This window comes from Pleurodeles waltl, chromosome 5, assembly GCF_031143425.1.
Source record: "Pleurodeles waltl isolate 20211129_DDA chromosome 5, aPleWal1.hap1.20221129, whole genome shotgun sequence".
In the NCBI taxonomy this organism is placed as follows: Eukaryota; Metazoa; Chordata; class Amphibia; order Caudata; family Salamandridae; genus Pleurodeles; species Pleurodeles waltl.
The window spans coordinates 1,489,683,869-1,489,702,923 of NC_090444.1; the positions used below are offsets into that span (position 1 = coordinate 1,489,683,869).

Sequence of the window (19,055 nt, forward strand, 5' to 3'; positions counted from 1 at the left end):
TGTATCTGGGTCCTGGCCTGGACAAGGAAGGATATTGCAAACAACTGAGAATTTCCTTTGAAGTTTGTAAACTTCAAAGGCAGAAAGGGGTATAAGTATTGGACCCCAAGCCCCAGACTTTTAGAATATTTCTGGAATCAAGAGGAACCTCTGCCAAGGAGAAGAGCTAAAGAGCTGGAGGAGTACTGTCCCTTTGCTGGGTTGCTTTGCAGGATTGGCCTTCAGTTGCTGCTTCTACCTCAAAAGTGAGCAAAGGGTGAACTTTGCTGTGTATCCTGCTTCAGAAAGTTCTCCAAGAGCTTGGAGTTTAGCTTGCCTCCTGTTGGAAATCTCAGGGATATCAAAGACTTCAGTCTCATCTTCCTACAGCACCACGAACTGTATGTTTTGTGCTGTTCAAGGAGAAAAAAACACTGCGACGCTGTCAACGACGCCGCTGGCCTCCACCGTGACCTGCTGACGTCACACAGAGCTGCACTTCCCCGCCTCGCACCGCAACCCTGGTCTTACCAATGCTGTCATCGGACAACTTCACTGAGCTTCTGCTTGCACCACAAAATGTGGGCCCCGCACTCCAGCATCGCCTTGCTTACACCGCAGCCCGGGCATCCCCAAGGACGATGCTCCTGCTGACACCGGCGCCGCTGCCTTCAGCATGGCCTGTGGACACCACTTGTGAGGTACATGAAGCACCCTCCCACACCGCAGCCCCGGTCCACCAACGCCAGCATCATCAACTCCAGTGTCGTCAACAGATGTCAACTGCGACCTGTGGGCACCACACAGAGCCCGTCCTGCGTGGCACTGCCGACTAGGGCCTACAGACGACAGCACTTCAGCAACAACAACGCCTCTGCCTGTGCTGTGACCTGGTGACACCGCACCTCCACTGCCCTGCTTCACACCGCAGCCCTGGTCTCACTGACGCCTCTGGATGCCGTCACTGAGCCGCTGCCTGCATCGTGAACTGTGGGCACCACACGCCGCATTGTCCCGATTCGCACTGCAGCCCCAATGCCATCCACACCAGCGCTCCTGACTTCATCAGCCCAGAGTTCGATCCACAATGTGTGTGACTTCAAGGGCCCGATGACCACCACACTGACTCCGGAACCGGCACCGCGATGCCAGAGATGGCCTGAACCGACCTGAACTGTTCGTTTTGTTGATCACGACGCCGTGATAGCCCCAGGTGGAGCTATCGACGTCAAGGAACTGTATTTTTAAGTTAAATGTTACTAAATTCATATATTTGACACTGAACCCTGTATGTTGGATTTTTCTTGTTTTGGTCTTGTTTTACACAGAGAAATATTGGCTATTTTTCTAAAACTGGTGTGGTGTCCTTTTGTAGTGTTTTCACTGTGTTACTGTGTGTTATGTGCAAATGCTTTGCACATTGTTTCTGAGATAAGCCTGACTGCTCGTTCCAAGCTACCAAGGGGGTTAGCAGGGTTTATCTGAGTGGGTATCTCCCTTATCCTGTCTAAAATGAGGGTCCCTACTTGGACAGGGTGCAAAGTACCTGCCAACTAGAGATCCCATTTCTAACAGGGGGAAAACATGTACTACATTCAGGTACTTCACAGTGACTTATGGGACCAATCTTCTGGACTTAACTATGGGGCAAGGTCCAAGACCACAGCAACAGGTCACAACAGGTGGCACTGGGGAAGACAGGTGCAGAGGTGTGCTAAAGCATGTAGTGCCCAGTGGTAGTCAATGGGAATCTGTCTGGTTAAAAAGAGGCTGTAGGTTTGGACTGGGAGGCCAGTCAGGTTGAACCAGCAAGTTGGATTAGCTCTCATGATGCTCTGGAACTTGGGGACGCCTTACGTCCACATCTCCATGGGCCAGCAGTGGCGTGTGCAGAGGTGTCTTGAGGCATCAATCGGAGAATATTCAGTCCAGGGGGCCTGCAAACAGAGGCTGCTTTTGACATTGTAAGTCCACAGTGCACAGGGTAAGCTTTGTTCCTCACCTTCTGAAAACATATGCTCTCACCCTTGGAGGGGGGTCAGAAATTCAACTGTTGGTGGCAGACTGGTGGAAACAAGTCAGTCAGCCTGCCAGCAGTTGGTAGGTTACAAGCTCTAAAGTTGTTGTCTGGGAGCATGCATTAATAAATGCATCACTGGAATCAGTGAAGATTTATTAATATGAGATGTTTGATACCAAATATCCCTATTTTCAGTGAAGCCATCATGTGGCTGGTAAACTCCTATTGACAAGTGTCCACCACATGTATTTAAAATAGCTCCCCTGTTCACTTACTGTGTCTAAGAATTGACAAAGACATAGGAGGGGCATTTTTGCTCATGCAGATACGCCCTCATCTGTAATATAATGCAACCTGCCTTAGGACTGTAAAGCCTGCTGTATGAGTGACTCACGAGTATTACAGGGGACCAGGCACACAAATGAGTGCCATGTTGTGTTTTCACTTTTTGGTGCACCTTGTCACGCAGCTTCCAGTGGTAGTCTGTATGAGTTTGGTGCTGGGTCCCTTAGAGTGTCACACGCTGTGCTGAAGCTTTTGGGGGATCCTCTTTAGTACCCCTGCCTTAGGTACCAGAGGTACCATTAACTAGGAAGTTATAGAGGTGTTAAAGAGCCTGTTTACGTGGGGATCAAGTGACCAGGTGTCTTGTTTTGGGATCGAACACTAGCACTGGGGACCTGGTTAGCAGAATCCCAGTGCGCTTCAGTCAAAGTTGCATAAAAAAACAAGCAGAAAATGTGGGGCGCTTTTGCGACTAGAACCCAGTTTCCTACAGTTGCCTCTTATAAAGGCTTAACACCTGACTCCTGTGGGTGTGTCCAGCCTTATATTTCTTTTGATAATATATTCAAAAGTTGACATGTATAGGGTAACCATCAATTATCCTTAGAGGTCAACACAAATCTCTGGACTCAGATAGGAGTGTGATATCATCCGAACAAACAGCATTAAAAATTTCAAATCAATAAACATCACTCTCAATTTGGAGACAGTAAGTTATACACACCATGACCTATGTGGCTATAAATCCTCACAACAATTTCATAAAGTTCAAACATTTATTGCCCTTTAGGTTAACAATTCTAAGATCACATAAATCAAACGCAAGGCCAAATGATAAAAATACAAGAATAACACAGGCTGACCAAATCTTCTAAAGAATCTTAGTATAGACAGAATATTTATCATTGAACGTTCAAGTACCACAGTGCAAAATAACAATAATAACAAATGAGTATTAGAAACTGAATACATTTAGTTATCACTGATGAATTGCTTTCAATCAATTTACATGAAACAGTCAAATTTTGAATTTGACATTCTTAACTATTACTCTAATTCGAAAAGCATGTTTGGGCTTCATGCAAAAAGAAAAGAAGACAAAAATTAATTTTGAAAACATCTGACTATGGTGCCAAACGAAAATAGCGGTTGGGTTCACTAAAGAAAGAAAACATAAAAATCTGCAAGATAGACAAACGCACATTTGGTTATACCTCTCCTAAATGGATCAGCAAGCAGCGATGTCTTCTTCAGTGGAGCATCTCCTGGTCTTCTTCATTATAAAATGACATAATAGGGAACGGTTCATAAATGTTTGGCCTCAATGCATCTGAACGGACAGAATCATAGACAAAAAGCTAAGACAGCTAAACAGCACTGAAGCTAAATGGAATTTCTCTTGCTTCGCCTAATGATTTGCTGTATCAAATCCTAGAAAGCAACTAGCTAAGCTTCTATTGATCAGACGATGGAATGGTTTAGGTCAGAACCAATTAACTTCACTCCATGTTTCAGAAGTATCTTTTCTTTTCTCCATTCATGATTGGACCATCTTCCCTCACTACAGTCACCAGTTTCCAGGGAAGAATACAATTGTTGATGGCTGTTCATGAACAACGAAGACTATTGTTCCTGGGTACACATTATCTCATCCCAGGAAGACAGACAAATGTTACAACATAAGTACATAACTTTTCCACAGTGTAAAAGTCACCTAGGATGCTTAGAGAAACATTAGTTTGCAGCGTTAACACTTTTAAAACAGTGCATATGGAAAATTACAAAAATGTGAGGCCTTTTTAAAACCAATGCTAAAACATGAAGAATAAAACATTTCATTATATTTAAACTATTAATCCTTTTAGTACATATTAATGTTCAATTTTGAGTACATTTAATTATGAATAAACAAAATACATTTTCATTAGACAGTCATTTTTCATATTTATTCCTGTGTATGGTGTCCACCACTTCAGCTACACGTTTTATTTATTAATACACATTTTTAAGTTGAGCTTTTTAATATGTTATTTCACTATGTTTAAGTGGCATAATGTTTATTAATAATGTTTGCACTCCAACACTCCACAGCTGCCAACTGCTGCCTGCTATAAACACCCACCCACAGCCTAAACACACTCACACACACTGGCATATTTTTTTTTCTTTTTCATTTTTAGTTTTGGAAGATGAACAGATATTAAGCGATGCAGAAAAAAATCTAGACTATCATACTTTCCTGAATGTCATGAAGCAGTTCATAAAGTACTTCATACACTTGTCATGAAGAGAGAGCAGCAACATAAGAAACAGGAACATCATATTGTAATGACGTGAGCATAATAAATAATAAAAGTGTCTAGATGCATAAGAATTTCCTCTAGGAAAGTGTCTTCTTAAAGAGAATAATAGGCTGCCAAATTGTTAATAAATTGGACTGGCCTGTTTTATTTAAACTTAGGGCCATCTCCGAAACATTTAGGTCAATAAATTCATTTCATCACTCCCTTTTTGTTAGTATATCCAGGTTTAACCAACCTTTTGGGATCCGAAGTCTTGCCAGAAGAATTGCTTTAAATATAATCCCAGAGAATTTCACAGTCTGTAAAGTTGGGCAAAGAAATAACAGTTTAACTGGTGGAAAAATACTCGTAATGTGTTTAACTTTTTAATACTTTGTGTCACTAGATTTCTATTTTATGACAATTAAAGAAGATATACAAAGTGACTGCCTTGGCATAGTCACAGCAAAAAGAATTAGCATTGGTCCCACATCCCCTACAGATGTTGCCTTTTGGGTGTAAGGTATGTTTTGTATTAATTTATAATTACGTATTCTTAACTGTGACACATTCAAGGTTTTATGACTCAAAAATACATTGCTGTACTTCATATATGGATTTTTTATTTTTTATTTAAAAGACCATTTATCTGCAAATAAATTGCAGATTATCTGGGTGTTTCTTCATGAATCGTTAATAGCCTTTGCCTATTAGTCCTTTTTGTTTTAGAGATGTGATACATTCGAAGACTTTTTGAAAGCTATAGTCAAATTCAGTGTCTGATATTTGTTAATAAAATCTTTTAACTGTGGAAATTGAAAAAAAATCTTGAGACATGCTGAAAGTGGAGGGAAGTATATTAAAGGACTAAAGATGGGGGCTTCAAACAGTTGTCTTGTGTTCCATAGATTAGTGTGACCAGGTTGCTGGCCATAAATTGTGAGAAGAAAAGGAAATGGTGAATTAAACTATACAGAGGTATATCGTGTATTTTTGGATATCACTGATCTTTTTGAGATTACTGCCCGAATTTGTGAGTAGTCTAGCGGTGTCTTAAACCTGGTCGTTTTGAAATAAGAGGGCTCACAAAAACCATCTGGCATAACTTTGATCTTTATATAGATTATCTAGAGGCCAAGCTGTTTTAGATAAACCCATCACCTGTGATATTCTACTAGAAATTCAGGCCCAATAATAGTACCTCAGGTGTGGCAGTGCCCATCATCATTTGTGATGAAATTGAGTGACAAGATTTCTTAAAATGCCAAATAAATTTAGAGAATATAGCCAAGTTTTTAAAGAAACTACAAAGGACTAATAACATTAGTGCTCCAAACAAAAAATGGAAATTGTGATAGGAAAGAATAAACGTTTTAATTACAGTACATCTCCCTAAATGCTGAGTGGGAATCTGTTCATTTCTATAAATGGGGAGCACCCTTAGCCAAAAGGTTATCGTAATTGATTTAAAATGTAGTTTTGATATTGATGGAGATATTGACACTAAAGTGGAGCTTGGTAAATGTTACGTTCCTTTGTGAGCTATTTTGCAAAGAAATTTCCTCAGGGAGCATTTTATTTTTAAATAAGTTACGGGGGTGTAAACGGGGGTTACTGTGCAGCTACCCTTATTCGTGCATTCCTAGCTACAAGACACTCTGCCTGCAAACACAAGTACTAGTTTGGGGTAAATACAGTTGACAAGCAGTCTAGATGTCCTTTTGTGGGCGTGTCATAATCAGCTGATTATATCGTGGACTGGTGCATCCTTCCTTACCAGTGGGTGAAAAAATTGACTCACTCGGCAAGGGCCTTTTCAAGTGTAAAATGCTTGTCTTTGTTAACAAGGGGACAGTCCGGAATACAATGTCCTACTACCATTGCACTCTTTGATATTTCTAGGTTTCATTCCGGAACACCAGTGGTCGGGATGCGGTCGCAGGAGATGTTACACTTGAGAGAGCTCTTGCCAGCACAGCGCTAAACACGGTCCTCCTGCGGATCATTGTTCAGTTTAAGTTCCTGCTTGGCCACTGCTTTATCTGCAAGATAAGATTGAGCAATACTTGTGATGGGCAACTGAGGCCCTGTGGATATGACCCGATGGAAGAGATTATTACACACTGACATAACAGTAAGCACCCGAATGCAAATGTTTCTCCTAAAGTGAAGCATCGAATAAGGACGATGTCTGTGGGCCACATCTTTATTCTCCACATGTACACTACACATATATTACTGCACACATAGATTATTACACACACATATATATATATATATATATATATATGTATATATATATATATATATATATAGCTACATATATACTACTGCACATATACTACTACGCACATACAGTACCACACATATATTTCTACACACATATATTACTACACACACAGGGGATTAGTTGCTTTTAAATCCGCATTTCATACGTAGGATAAAATGTGCGTCCTTTGATGGTATCCCTTGTCATCCCCTGCTTCTGTAATTCACAGGGACGCCTCTGCAAAGCGGGGACATCTCGTGCTGAGTTAAAGTAGATAGGTCATTGTACGAATACATGGCACGGTACATGACACGGTACGTGTGGGGCAGATGGGCCCTACTGGAACATAAGAATTACCACATTTAGAAAAGCACAATGCAATCATTTGTTGAGAGCGATACGATTACTGTTGATGTATAGTGAAAAATGCATGTAGTGTTTCAAAATGTGGCAACTATTTCCATGCTGGTTTCTTTTGCCCGTAATATCTAAAACAGATACTGTAAAAATTCATGTTACGGCCCTGCTGGCATCACTTTTACGTGTACCTGTTGCACATGGTGTTTTAAAGAAACTCACATTTCGAAAACGTATGTTTTGAATGAAGTGGGCGTGTTTCAAACACTTAGAACTTCACGTGCTTCTTTAAGTGGTCTCCATTCAGTCCACCAGTTTAAATAAATCAGTAAAGCAGATACATTCGCACAGATTAAAACAAAAATGAGGGTTCAGTTTCTGTTAGCAGCCGAAGGGGTTAAAATATGTTTGCCTTGCCGGTTCAGATTACAATGAGAAGCCTCTTCTTTCCAGCAGGACTGTGCTCACACGAGCCTTCAGATCTACAGTGAGGGAGCCAGTGCGTGTGTGCCAGCTGGAGGTGGATACCGTGGCAGTGTGAACAGAGGACGGGACGGACCTGCAGGGCACTGTCGAAGAAGATCTGAAGCTTCCGCAGGGGCGTGTGCACTGAGGGGCTGGAGGAAGGTGCGTGATGGACACGATGTGGGCTAACTGCGCGCTGCAGCATCAAAGCGCGGCTCAGGACCAGTGAGGCGCGCTGCGTCTCTGAGAACGCACAAGTGAGCACGGGCAGCCACAAGCGGCGCGAGACCACGGGACTCACACACCAACTTGCCCCACTCTGCAATGAGCATGCGCGCTGAAATGTAGGTACTATGAAGGGGCACTAGGAATCATTGTGAAAAAAAAGGAATGTTGACATGCCTGAACTTCTGCAGTAGGGATACTGTCACAGCCGGGGTTTGACGGAATGAGCCATTTGGAGACGATGCTGTACTGAGCAGCCGACACACCTGTCTGTGGCTGGAAGCGTACGACTTTTCAAGGACTGAAGGTGTGAAGAAACAGCAGTGGTTCGAGCGGAGGTCAGCGTACGGAGGTACTTGGGACATAAAGCATGAAGCAGAGCAGGTTAGTTCTCCAGGGCATCGTCTGGGTTCTCTGGAGTTACTGGGCTCTGCCAGGACAGGGCAAGAGCGGCCTGGGGGACAACCATGTGCACTCGAGCTTCATCTACAGGCGGCTGAGAAGCCATGAGAGAAAGGAGATCCAGAGAGAGATTCTATCCATCCTGGGCCTGCCGCACCGCCCGCGTCCCTTCTCACCTGGCAAGCAGGCGTCCTCGGCACCGCTCTTCATGCTCGACCTATACAACGCCATGACCACAGAGGAGACGGCTGAGGAGCTGGGCTTTAGTCTCCGAGCAGCGGCACCCGAGAGCCGGGGCCTGCGTAAGGCGCAGCCCGCGGCGGCCAACGGGTACCCGCGCCGGGCGCAGCTGTACCGGGCCAGCAGCCCCTCCACGCAGAGCCCGCCTTTGGCCAGCCTTCACGACGCCAACTTCCTCAACGACGCCGACATGGTTATGAGCTTCGTCAACCTCGGTAGGTGCCATCGGGCCTAACTTTTTACTCAGGGATGATGTTGTGTGACATGAATGATATGTTCGCCCTTACCTGATGGTTACCCCAGCTGACAAGTGCGAAATGTATTTGATCTGTGCTCCGAAAAATGAGAGACGTTCTTTTAAGTGTGGTTCTACTGGACCTAGTCTCTGATGTGGCTGTTTAGTTTACTACACTTCCATGAAGAAGTCCTTTAGCTCAAGGGGAGACTGGTACAAGCATGAGTTTGAACACAAGCTCAGGTCTAGAAAGCCATTCATCCTTCCGAAGTTGATAAAAAAAGAGTACTGTAGTCACTGGATAACATATACTGCACATAGCTTAAATGTCTAAACCCACACCAGGTTCGGAAACCCTGCTTCAACTAAAATGCAGTGAAAAGAGTGGTATTTCTGGCTACGATTTGGAACTGGTGTCAGTGTCTTAATTATGCCTATTAATCCTGGTCCGTGTGTTTTATTACCTTGAAAATGTTCCCATGTTTTTTCTAATAGATATATATTATCCGATTTCGATAAAGCACACATCTAGAACCCACGCGTTACTGTTCTGCTGGAATTTCCATCTCGGCCAGGAGTTTTTTTCAGGCATATTTTATCACTTCATCACGTTCCTCCCTTTAGTTACCGGGTTTTTTTCCTCCTCAATGTTGTTGTAAGATAAGTTAAAGCATGGTGCTGCTTCTCTAGCTGCACTCTCGCGGGGTTAGATGAAACACTTGGGAGTTTCTAAGCTTCATCTTTATCTGCTTTCAAATATAAACACCATTGGCCATTCTGACGGACGCTGTACACGCTCACCAAAGCTATCTGAGAAAAGGGTAACTCTTTTCAAGAATTATGCGCACTTTACGTTTACAGGACACATTTAATATTAGTTTCAGGGGATTCTATTTTTTCATATATACACAGCAGACAAAATCCGTTACTTATTCTCAGCTAGAATTCAACGCTTCCTACATGTTTTGAAAATATTGACTCCAGCTGTAAGTATGAAATTATACTGTTAATGATCTTCGACCTTTAATTTGTGAAGTCGTCGGAATGCGCCGAGTTCTTGGTACTGGTGGCTGTTGACACGACGCCTGCTTTGCTGAAAGGGAACAGGCTGTCAGACACGGAAATAATGTTAGTTTTGACCCCGCGATGGCTTCTGTACACCCAATGAAATAGTGGCTCACACTCCCGGGGCCCATTCTGTACAAGGGCCCTTTGTTTTGTAGCTAATTTTGATATTCACCATGCTTTTGCTGTTATCGTAGATGTAATGTTGTGCCTGCATGTTGGCAAGTGGATAACTAATGTCAGATTAACAATTTAAGGAAAGGAAGGAACTATTTCTGTGAACTGAACACCTAGTCTGTTTTTAGCGTCTCTTCCTTAAGGAAATCTGGGGGTGCCGCAAAGTGGTTCATTCCTGAAATGGCGCTGGGAATAAGCGCACGGGCACGGGTTGGTGTTTCACCGAGCAAGCTGAGTAGGTGTGAATCAGAGCGCTACCCCAGGCACAGAGACGTGAGATACAAGAAAATACATCTTGTCTGGACTGGAGTCAGAGAATAATTCTGAAAAATTGGCGCTAAATTTTGAGTTTGAAAAGTGTTTTTCGAGTAGTCAGTACTTGTAATATTCTGAAACCCTCACTTTCACGCTCTCAAACGCGTTAGTAAATGTCTCATTCGTGTAAATGCAATTCTGTTGAAACCGTCGTTTATTGGAATGAGACAATATGTGAAAAATACGAACACAAATACAGTTGACTTAATAAATAGAAGGCGGTTTGTTTTAAATTCAATGACCGATTATGTGCTTTTGAGAACCAATTGATTACAATAGAAGTCTCCAGTGGGCAGCTGATAACATTTTAGTGAGACCGTTCGTGGTTTAGATCAGCAACAGAATGTGGTGCGTTCCTCAGTCTCATGTTTACTAAATCAGATTGGCCTGCTGACACATTTATTGACTACCGGGTGCCTGCGTGTGAAATAGCGGCGTGCACCTTGTGATGAATGCTTCGGACTAAAAACCCTTCTTTTCATGGCGTAAAACCGAACTATGATGTGATTACTCTTCCATGAATAACTGCGCACCATGTGTGATCTTGGGACGATTCTCATCAGTGTACGCATCTCCATCTGTAGCTGGGAGTCCTTTGAAAATGTTCCTACTGTGGCAGTGTCTTGTGTCCCCATGCTCTGAAGTTAATCTTTTCCCAACAGCGTGCAGATGAGTGGTTTAAAAGTACTTTGGAAGCTAAACCAAAGATAAACAGAGTAAACTCGAAGAGTTGATCCTTTGCAACTCATTGGCTCGAAATACTAGATGCGAAGTAAGCCTCGCATGCCTCTTAATTTCCATACTAGATCGGAATTCGTCTGAGCACTAAACGTCTGAGTACGTCTTCTTGGGAAAGCGTTTAATTGATTGGCTGTGCTATGCTTTTTCCCTTAGAACTACATCCTCGTATTCTGGTCATAAGTATAAATGTTTATGCTATTTGTCAGGTCAGTATTTCGTTAGTAAATACCGGCAGCTTCTCACGTCCTCCCGGGTAGATCCGCAGTTCTACTACATGTAGCACACTGACGCCCTGAACTGGCTGTTGTGTCCTGTTGTGCGCGAACGAAAGGACGCCTCCTGTCCTGTCCCGCCCAGCAGCAGCGTCACATGCACCGTCCAGTAGCCTTTTTACCCGGTGAAAGTTGGAAACTCGGCTAATAATGCTGAAGACATTTTTCCAGCAGAGCTTAGTCAAGAACCATCATCATTTTAGTGTCACGCCCAGCCACAGGGCTGAAAGTGGAAACATCGCTCGAAGAATGGGTGTTGAGCTGTTTGTTGGCTTCAAGCTCCAAGCATCTTCGCCAAATGCAGCTCGGAAAAACCTATGTTTCATTGAATCAGCCACTGGTGTGTATTGAGGGGACCTCTCCGTGCTTCTTAGATTTCACGTTTCGCACCTTTTTGTGTTGCTATGATAACAAGCGGGCTCTCGTGCAAAACACACGTAAAACAAAAATGTATCAGCGTTTCCTTGCCGTCAGTGTATTTGTCTATGCCCCATATCGTGATACTATCGGCGCATATGTGACATAACGACAATCCAGCGTCCAAAGTGCTTAAGTCGCTGAAACTCCATTGAAGAATTTACACAAGCGCCCGGTCTAGTTAATGCGATTAATCCCAAACTATTTTTTTCACCTAAGACTCTGGGTTAGTCAACTCGCATTTTATATCATATATTCTAAAATGTCACACGTGCCGATGCAAGTTAATGGGCAAGATGATTTTTTCGTCTAGCTGCACCGTGCCCCAGGTATGTCTGATTGCCTGTGCATTTCCAGGCACATCCCGCGTACCCCTTGCAGTCCAAGCAGGCAGGCATGTGTTGCTTTATTCATGTACCCAGTGCTTTAACTGGGCCGGTACTGTCTGGTACTGAGTACCGGGACTTTTTTATTTTGAGAGGGAGAGTATCTGCACTTCTCAAGAAAATCGTAAAACTTTTAATTGAGGAGTACCTGCACCTCTCAGAAACAAACAGGTACTCTGGTACAGAGTACCAGAACTTCTATTTTGCTATTTCAAGAACGGCAGGTACCTGAACAGCATCTGTTGGTTTATTCTTCTCGAAAGGCCCTGAAAGCTGTTAAGAAGGCATGCGGGAACAGCATCAACGACAAACGAACGGTTACAACGAAAAGCGCGATGTATATGTGTTGTTCCAGTGCTTGAAATGGAAAAAATAAAGTGCAGGTGCTCTGTGCTAGAGTACCTGCTTGTTTCTGAGAAGTGCCGATACTCCCCAATTAAAAGTATTACGTTTTTCTTGAGATGTGCCGGTACTCTCCCACTCAAAATAGAAAAGTGCCGGTACTCAGTACCGGACAGTACCGGCCCATTTAAAGCACTGCAGTGTTAACCTTCTCTGTTTAACATATAATTGTCCGAACACTTTGGGATGTAAAGGGTCATTTGGGTGCCAGCCTCGCATTGATCACTCACTCGTAGGAAGGGTTCAGAATGCCCGTCTCTATCACTTGTGAGGGCGTGTTTACAAACCAGCGGGGAGAGCCTGTGACCCGTGAGTCAGGAAGGAAACGTTTAGGCCACGCATCATGTGGGGTGAGCGCGCGGCAGACAGCGAGGGTAGGCAGGCTCTCCAAAAATATTATGATGTAGCGGCCGAGGGTCAGAAGCGCCAACCTGGGCAGACACTGACAGCAGCCAAGTCCTGCTGCTGAGACATAACCGTGCCGGAGTCAGGCTGGAATCTCCCACTTTACCAAGGCGCCATCGACTTGCAGACATAGCAGTGCAGCTAACATCCGAACAACATGTGCACGGATTACTCCTGCATGCTTTTTGGCTGTATATGGTAGATCAATACGTGTGTCCTTTACTGGAAGCTGTGTTGGTGTAGTTTCCTTATGCAAAGGAATTATTTCTGTTTGTCCCTCACGTTGGTGTCACGTGGTGCTTTGAATTTAACTTTATGAGTGCAGTAATAAAACCGGAGTAGTCTCCAATTAGCATTTCTGGTTTGAAAGTCAAGCTTAGTTCACATTATTTATTTTCCAAACCATGTTAAGAGCAGAGTCTGCCCAGGGTATATTTTGGTTTCAGATTTTGAATCTGGCTCATTCAAATTAAACGTAACTTCCTAGTGTAATAAAATACATCCATCCATCCACTCACGCATCCATCCATCCTTCCAACACAAAATGATGGGCCCCCCTGCAGAATGTGACGAGAGGCCCCCCCAATATCTCCTACATCACAATATTTCAATGGCCTGATTGGTGTCCCCTAAAGGATTGGGTGGTCCCACAAATAGCTGGCCGCCAGCTCTGCAGGGGCTGCAGTGGCCTCTATTATTCCCCTGCCATCCACCCATTTGCAAGGCCCACGTCTGGCTATCCATGCATCAATCTATTTATGTGTCCCCTCCTTCCTCTTCCTCCCCCTCCTACTACTAACTACTGCACAATAATTTACAAATAAATACATCAGCAAGCTCGAAATGCCTTTGGTGACATTCTGAGAGATTGTTGCTCTGAGCTGTCAGAAGGACAGGCTGCAGAGTCTCTGCTTTAGCTGACGTCTCCCTGGTGCACCTGTGGTGTAGCAGCCTTGGGGTGTGGGCCTGAGGACCCTTGAAGTTCTGGCTAGCTAGACATTGGTTTGGCTGATGGGTGCAGTCCCAGTACAATGGTGCAGAAGGCTTGTGCACCCACAGTGGTACAACCAGGTAGCCTGGTGGGACCTATCTTAAGTGAAAGGACCCTGTGTATCAGTCTGGGTTGGTGCTAGGCACTCCTGTCCAGGACTGTTGTTCTGACCTATTAGAAGAGCAGGTTGCAGAGGACTTTGCATGGCAGACTTCTGGTGTGTGCACTTTAGGTGTATGAGTTGGGACAGATTCCAGGTTTAGGTGGTGGGTGTGCCGGTAGTTGCATAGCCAGGTGGACAGCTGGGGCCTATCTTAAGAGAAGGGTCACTGTGCTTCAGTCTGGGTTGGTGTTAGATGTCTGTCCGAGAGGTTGTTTTGGCCTGTCAGAAGTGAGGTTGTTGAGGACTTCGCCCAGCAGACTCCTGCATGGTGCACTCTAGATGTACTGGTCTTGGGATGCATCCCTCGGAACCCTCCAGAGACCTGATTCACCATTGAGGGAATCAGCAGGTGGGGTTGGCCCCTCAGCTGAGCAGGGTAGGAGGTGGCAGTGTGTTTCTTTTGGGTGTCCTGTCGGATTTCACTGGGAGATCTTTAAGGTTGATAGTTGATCTCCAGTTGGACCACATGGGGACCTGAAAGTGGTCCAGAGTGGGGCCTGGGTAAGGTGTGGCCTACACAGTTCCCAGTGGCACTTCCAGGTGACCTGGTGGGGCTTGAGGATACACAGGCGAGGGGTTCCTATGGTGACAACATCCAGAGGATGACTCTTGTCAAGGCAGCACTCTATGATTGGGCTGGGGTCTCCCCAGTCCCCCTGAGAAGGGGTGGTGGCAGCAAAAGACCCCAGGTTTACTACTGTGGGTGAGAGTCAGAGGTCATGGGAGGGGCTTTTATCTTTACTGTGTAGTGACCAAGATGAGTGAGATACTGAGTTATGTACTTTCTAGAAGTAGAACAGTGAGTGACCTGTGGACCTCTCTGTTGTGGTGGCATCAGTGCTGAGGCACTGAACCCTTTACAGGAATGGTGTGGTGGGTGCAGTGTGGCAAGACTCAGGACAAGGATGGGCCAAGACCTTCTCAGACATAAAGGCTTTTAGTGTCCTAGGTGCATCATACCTAAAATCAGGAGAGTTCCTAATGCAGCCTGTGTTCCCTGTGGGGAGAGGTGGTCTCATAGTTGAGTTTGGTGGGTGGTTTTAATATAGGAAGGCCAGCATAAGATCTCTGTGGAGGCAGAAAGCCAGAGAGTGGTTTGTGTCTGGTCAGAAGCTATCACCACTTGTTACCACTGACTAGACAAGAATCCCCATGAGCAATGGCTAGTTCTTCTTCTAGTTTCAACTAGCGGCAGCATGTGTTGCAAATGGGTTATGCCTAAATGGTACACCAGGTTTTTCTGCTTTTTGATCATCACCTAGTTTTTTACCTTTATTGTTGGTGTGTCTCATTACCCGAGTCTCACCAACAGTAAGTGTGCAGTATTTGGCCGGAGCATAGTTACAGCCAGTGCCTGCCTTTTGAGATAAGGCTGCTGCAGTGTAATTAAGATAAGGGGTATTGGGCTGGTTACATGTGAACTTGTGTGCACATGCGTATGTGGGCTGCACCTGTAAGATTATCATCATTTGCAGCCTGCTAATTATACATAGGAGCGTAGTGCAGAAGGGACCCTGCCAGGGTAGGGGCTGATATGGGGTAAACCTTATAATATTAGTGGGCATTCATAGATATGTAGTAGGATTTACTAGAAAATGTGCAGTGTCACTTTATTATTATACACATAGTTGAAATTTGCCTTATTGTGCAGCTTTGTTTGACATATAACTACACAGTCCAGCGAGGCGTCAAACTGGAGTGAAACGTACATGCTGAGTTTGAATCTTTAAGTGCCAGTAACATACATGTACATCTTATGGGTCATCCATAATTGTCATATTCCTCTGGCTCAGCTCAGAATCAGACTCCAGGACACTTGTGCCTCTGCTGGGCCAAGATAACTACACTGTTCCCCACCGGAGGGAACACATGTATTCCCACACAAAGGAAGCAATTATCAGTGATTGATTAATTTTCTGAGAAGGTAAGGGTGGAGAGGGAGACCTGCATCTGGTAATTAGCTGTCACACTGCACCTGGGTTGGGACAGCCCAGGTCCAGTGAACAAAGCAGGAAACCCAGACATTGAAGGTAACATAGAAGAGACTCCCTTTTGAAGCTTTGGTGGGAAGGTAGCTGGTAATGATGTCCGCTAGGGCGAGGCTGAGGTCTCCAAAGGAGCTCTTCACCCTGAAAACTTGATGGCAGAATTTTGGATTGTCCCAAAATGCTGTGCGGGAGGATTGTGACATCAGTGGAAGTATGATGTTGTTTCCTAGTATTGGCCAAGGGTGCATGGCATCAAGAATGTTCCAGTCACACTTAAAAACCCATGCACAAGAGAAAGGCAGTGAGCAAGACCCTGCATCTGTATGGCGACGACTTCAGAATCGTGGCCAGCTGGAAGGACAAGCCACCTGGTGCCTCTTATGGGCTACGGACTTTGCCTACAGATAACCCTGTTGACTAGATGGGTCTCTCCAGCTCTCCATTATGCTCCCTGAGGACCATTTGGGGAACACGTGGATTCCCGGGCATCCCTTCTTCATGTGCCCTGCCGGACTGCGAGGCACCATGGGATCTGTGTAGGGAAAAGTAGAGGAGCAGTCTGGTACAAGGAGCCAATGAAACCAGCTCCCCGTAATGCATTTCCCTTTTGATGCCAGCAGGCCTGCTGAAAATGCTCCTTGTGGCTAGAGCTTGCCACCAGGAGTAAAAGAGCCCAGGAACATTGAAACTGGACCATCAGGTCTGAGTTAAACACTTTGAAAGAATTTGCTCTTTGTCTTCAGGCAAAAAAAGCAAAACACATGGCAGTCCACCACTATCAACTAAGACTACCAATGAGGCGGGCCAAGCACCCCGGAGGTCGGTACAGGATTCATTTATAATTTTTCCCCCTTGAGGGAGTGTACATGGGGCCTTCTCCCTGACTAACTCCTGGCCCAGGTAACCCGGGCCGATGCTGCAATGGCATGTCATTCTTTCTGATGAAGCATATAGGATTATTCTATTTGCTACATCAGGTGCCACATGTGTTGCATGTCTCATCGTAGCTCTCTCTGGCAATGCTCCATTGTTCATGTCAACCTGCCTCCTATCTTCTTTTTCTGTTTTATCACTCCAGAGGTACTGCTTGCTGGCCGTTATTGGTCAGTCTGTCAGTTTTTCTGCTTCCCTTCATGTGCCAGGTCTGCCATGCTGTCCTTTGACCTGAATGCCAAGACTAGTGGGGGCAGGTGCATTTTGTACCATTGTTAAAGCTCTGCCTCGGATTATGTGAGAAGAGGGACAACGTCACTGGATCCATCAGCCACCAAAGGGTTTTTGTCACTGATGTCTTCATGGCATCCAGCACATTGTGCACTCCTGTGAATACTCACTGTGAAGAACACAGGCCAACAGTCCACCAAAACATGTGAGAGGAAGGAGGAACTCACAGACAGGTGTTCTTCCCTGAGCCCTGTAATGCTTGCCTCCTGTCTGTCTTTGTGTTGGTGAGACTGTTTCTCTGTGTGCCTTTCAGCCTAAGTCGTTCTACATGCTTGTCTATCAGCCAGGCTCTCTACCTCTCCCCATTTCTTCACGGGTATTGGTTCTCCCTAGCCTGTACACATTTTTTCTGCAAATACATGTCAGATTTGTTGAGCAAACTAAACTAAGTTATATGTGGAAAAAAGTGCATCCAGGATTAATTTTACAGGTTTCACTGACCCTTAGGACAGCATGTGACTTGTACAGTAGTGGCCTTCAAATAAAATACATATATAAAAAAATGAAAAAACATAATCTGTGGAAGCAGAAGCTTGACATGCAGGGAACAGCAAATAGGTTTCTCTTTATTGTACTGAACCCTCCAAGTGCAACAGGTATTTCTACCTAGTATCCTGTAAGGTAAAATAATTAAACCCCTCAGGGAAATCTTTAAATCTGCCGACGTGTAGGTGAAGGCCATACATGGCATATGTATGAGTAAAATGCGAATTCAGCAACCAGACAAACTATTAGGGAAGCATGTGTTTGTTTGTCACTGTGAAATATTCTACTTTCATCTAAGGTATGCAATATTTTGTGCGTATAAATCTCCTTAATACAGCATTTTTTGTGACATCAAAATCATTAAGGTTTCCAACTATTTTTTTATTTTTACTTTACTTTCAATTAGGAACTAGCAAACTATAAACAACAAATTGAAAGTAAGGGATGGCAAAAATCCCAAATTTGCCTTTTGTGACCTTGGTATATTTCTTGCACAACGTAAAAAAAAATGTGCATAGGTCTTTTAGTCCTACATGAGTTAAGAACGTTTGTAGAAAAACCATGACTTTTATGATGCTTAAAAATATACAATCCATTTCAACCTTTTATACACTAGTAAATTTGGCATTTGACATTTTCTTCTGAAAGTGCGGAGTCACTTGTGGGGAAGCGCTAAGCACAGTATGCACAGGGAGGGCTCCTTCGCAATGACCAAAGAGTGTCGCCCCACTCACTGAGCCAGCAGCTGAAAAATAAAAAAATATTTTGATATTGTTTTCATTTTCAGCTGCTGGCTCAGCCAGCAGGTGCATGGAGGGGCAGGACTGTTCCATGGGAGGAGGGGGAGTGGAGTCAGTGTGCACTAAGTGAGCATGTCAGTTTGGATGGCAGTCTATCTCCAATAGCCACGTTCCCTTGTGCAATGCATGCTTCTACTCATGCTGATTTTAGGCACTGCTCGCGCTACCTGTGTTAAATTGCAACGTGAGCTTCATATTTTACGCTCAGCAGAATTCCACAGAATCTCACTGAGCTTTTCTGTAACAGAGGAATTCCAATGTGAAACTCTGTGAGTTCTGTCCACCCCTATTATAATGGTGAGAAAGGTAGTAGCAGTGGTGGTTGTAGTATTGACAATGATAGTGGTCATGTTCATGATAGAGGTGATGATGGTAGTGGTGATAACATTGAGTCTGATAGTGGTGTTTTTGATAGTGGAGATGATGATGCTGTTGGTGGCAACAGCAGTGGAGGTGTTGGTGAT

At 44.4% G+C, this 19,055-nt stretch overlaps 1 protein-coding gene across 1 annotated transcript in view; it reads left to right on the top strand.

Moving 5' to 3' along the window:
- The first annotated feature begins 7,648 nt into the window (after positions 1-7,648).
- BMP5 (bone morphogenetic protein 5) overlaps positions 7,649-19,055 on the top strand; it is an 808,157-nt gene continuing 796,750 nt past the window's right edge. Inside the window, exon 1 of the mRNA XM_069235783.1 lies at positions 7,649-8,739. Coding sequence (XP_069091884.1) covers positions 8,253-8,739 — 487 coding nt within the window. The 5' untranslated portion in view covers positions 7,649-8,252. The remainder of the gene's footprint in view (positions 8,740-19,055) is intronic.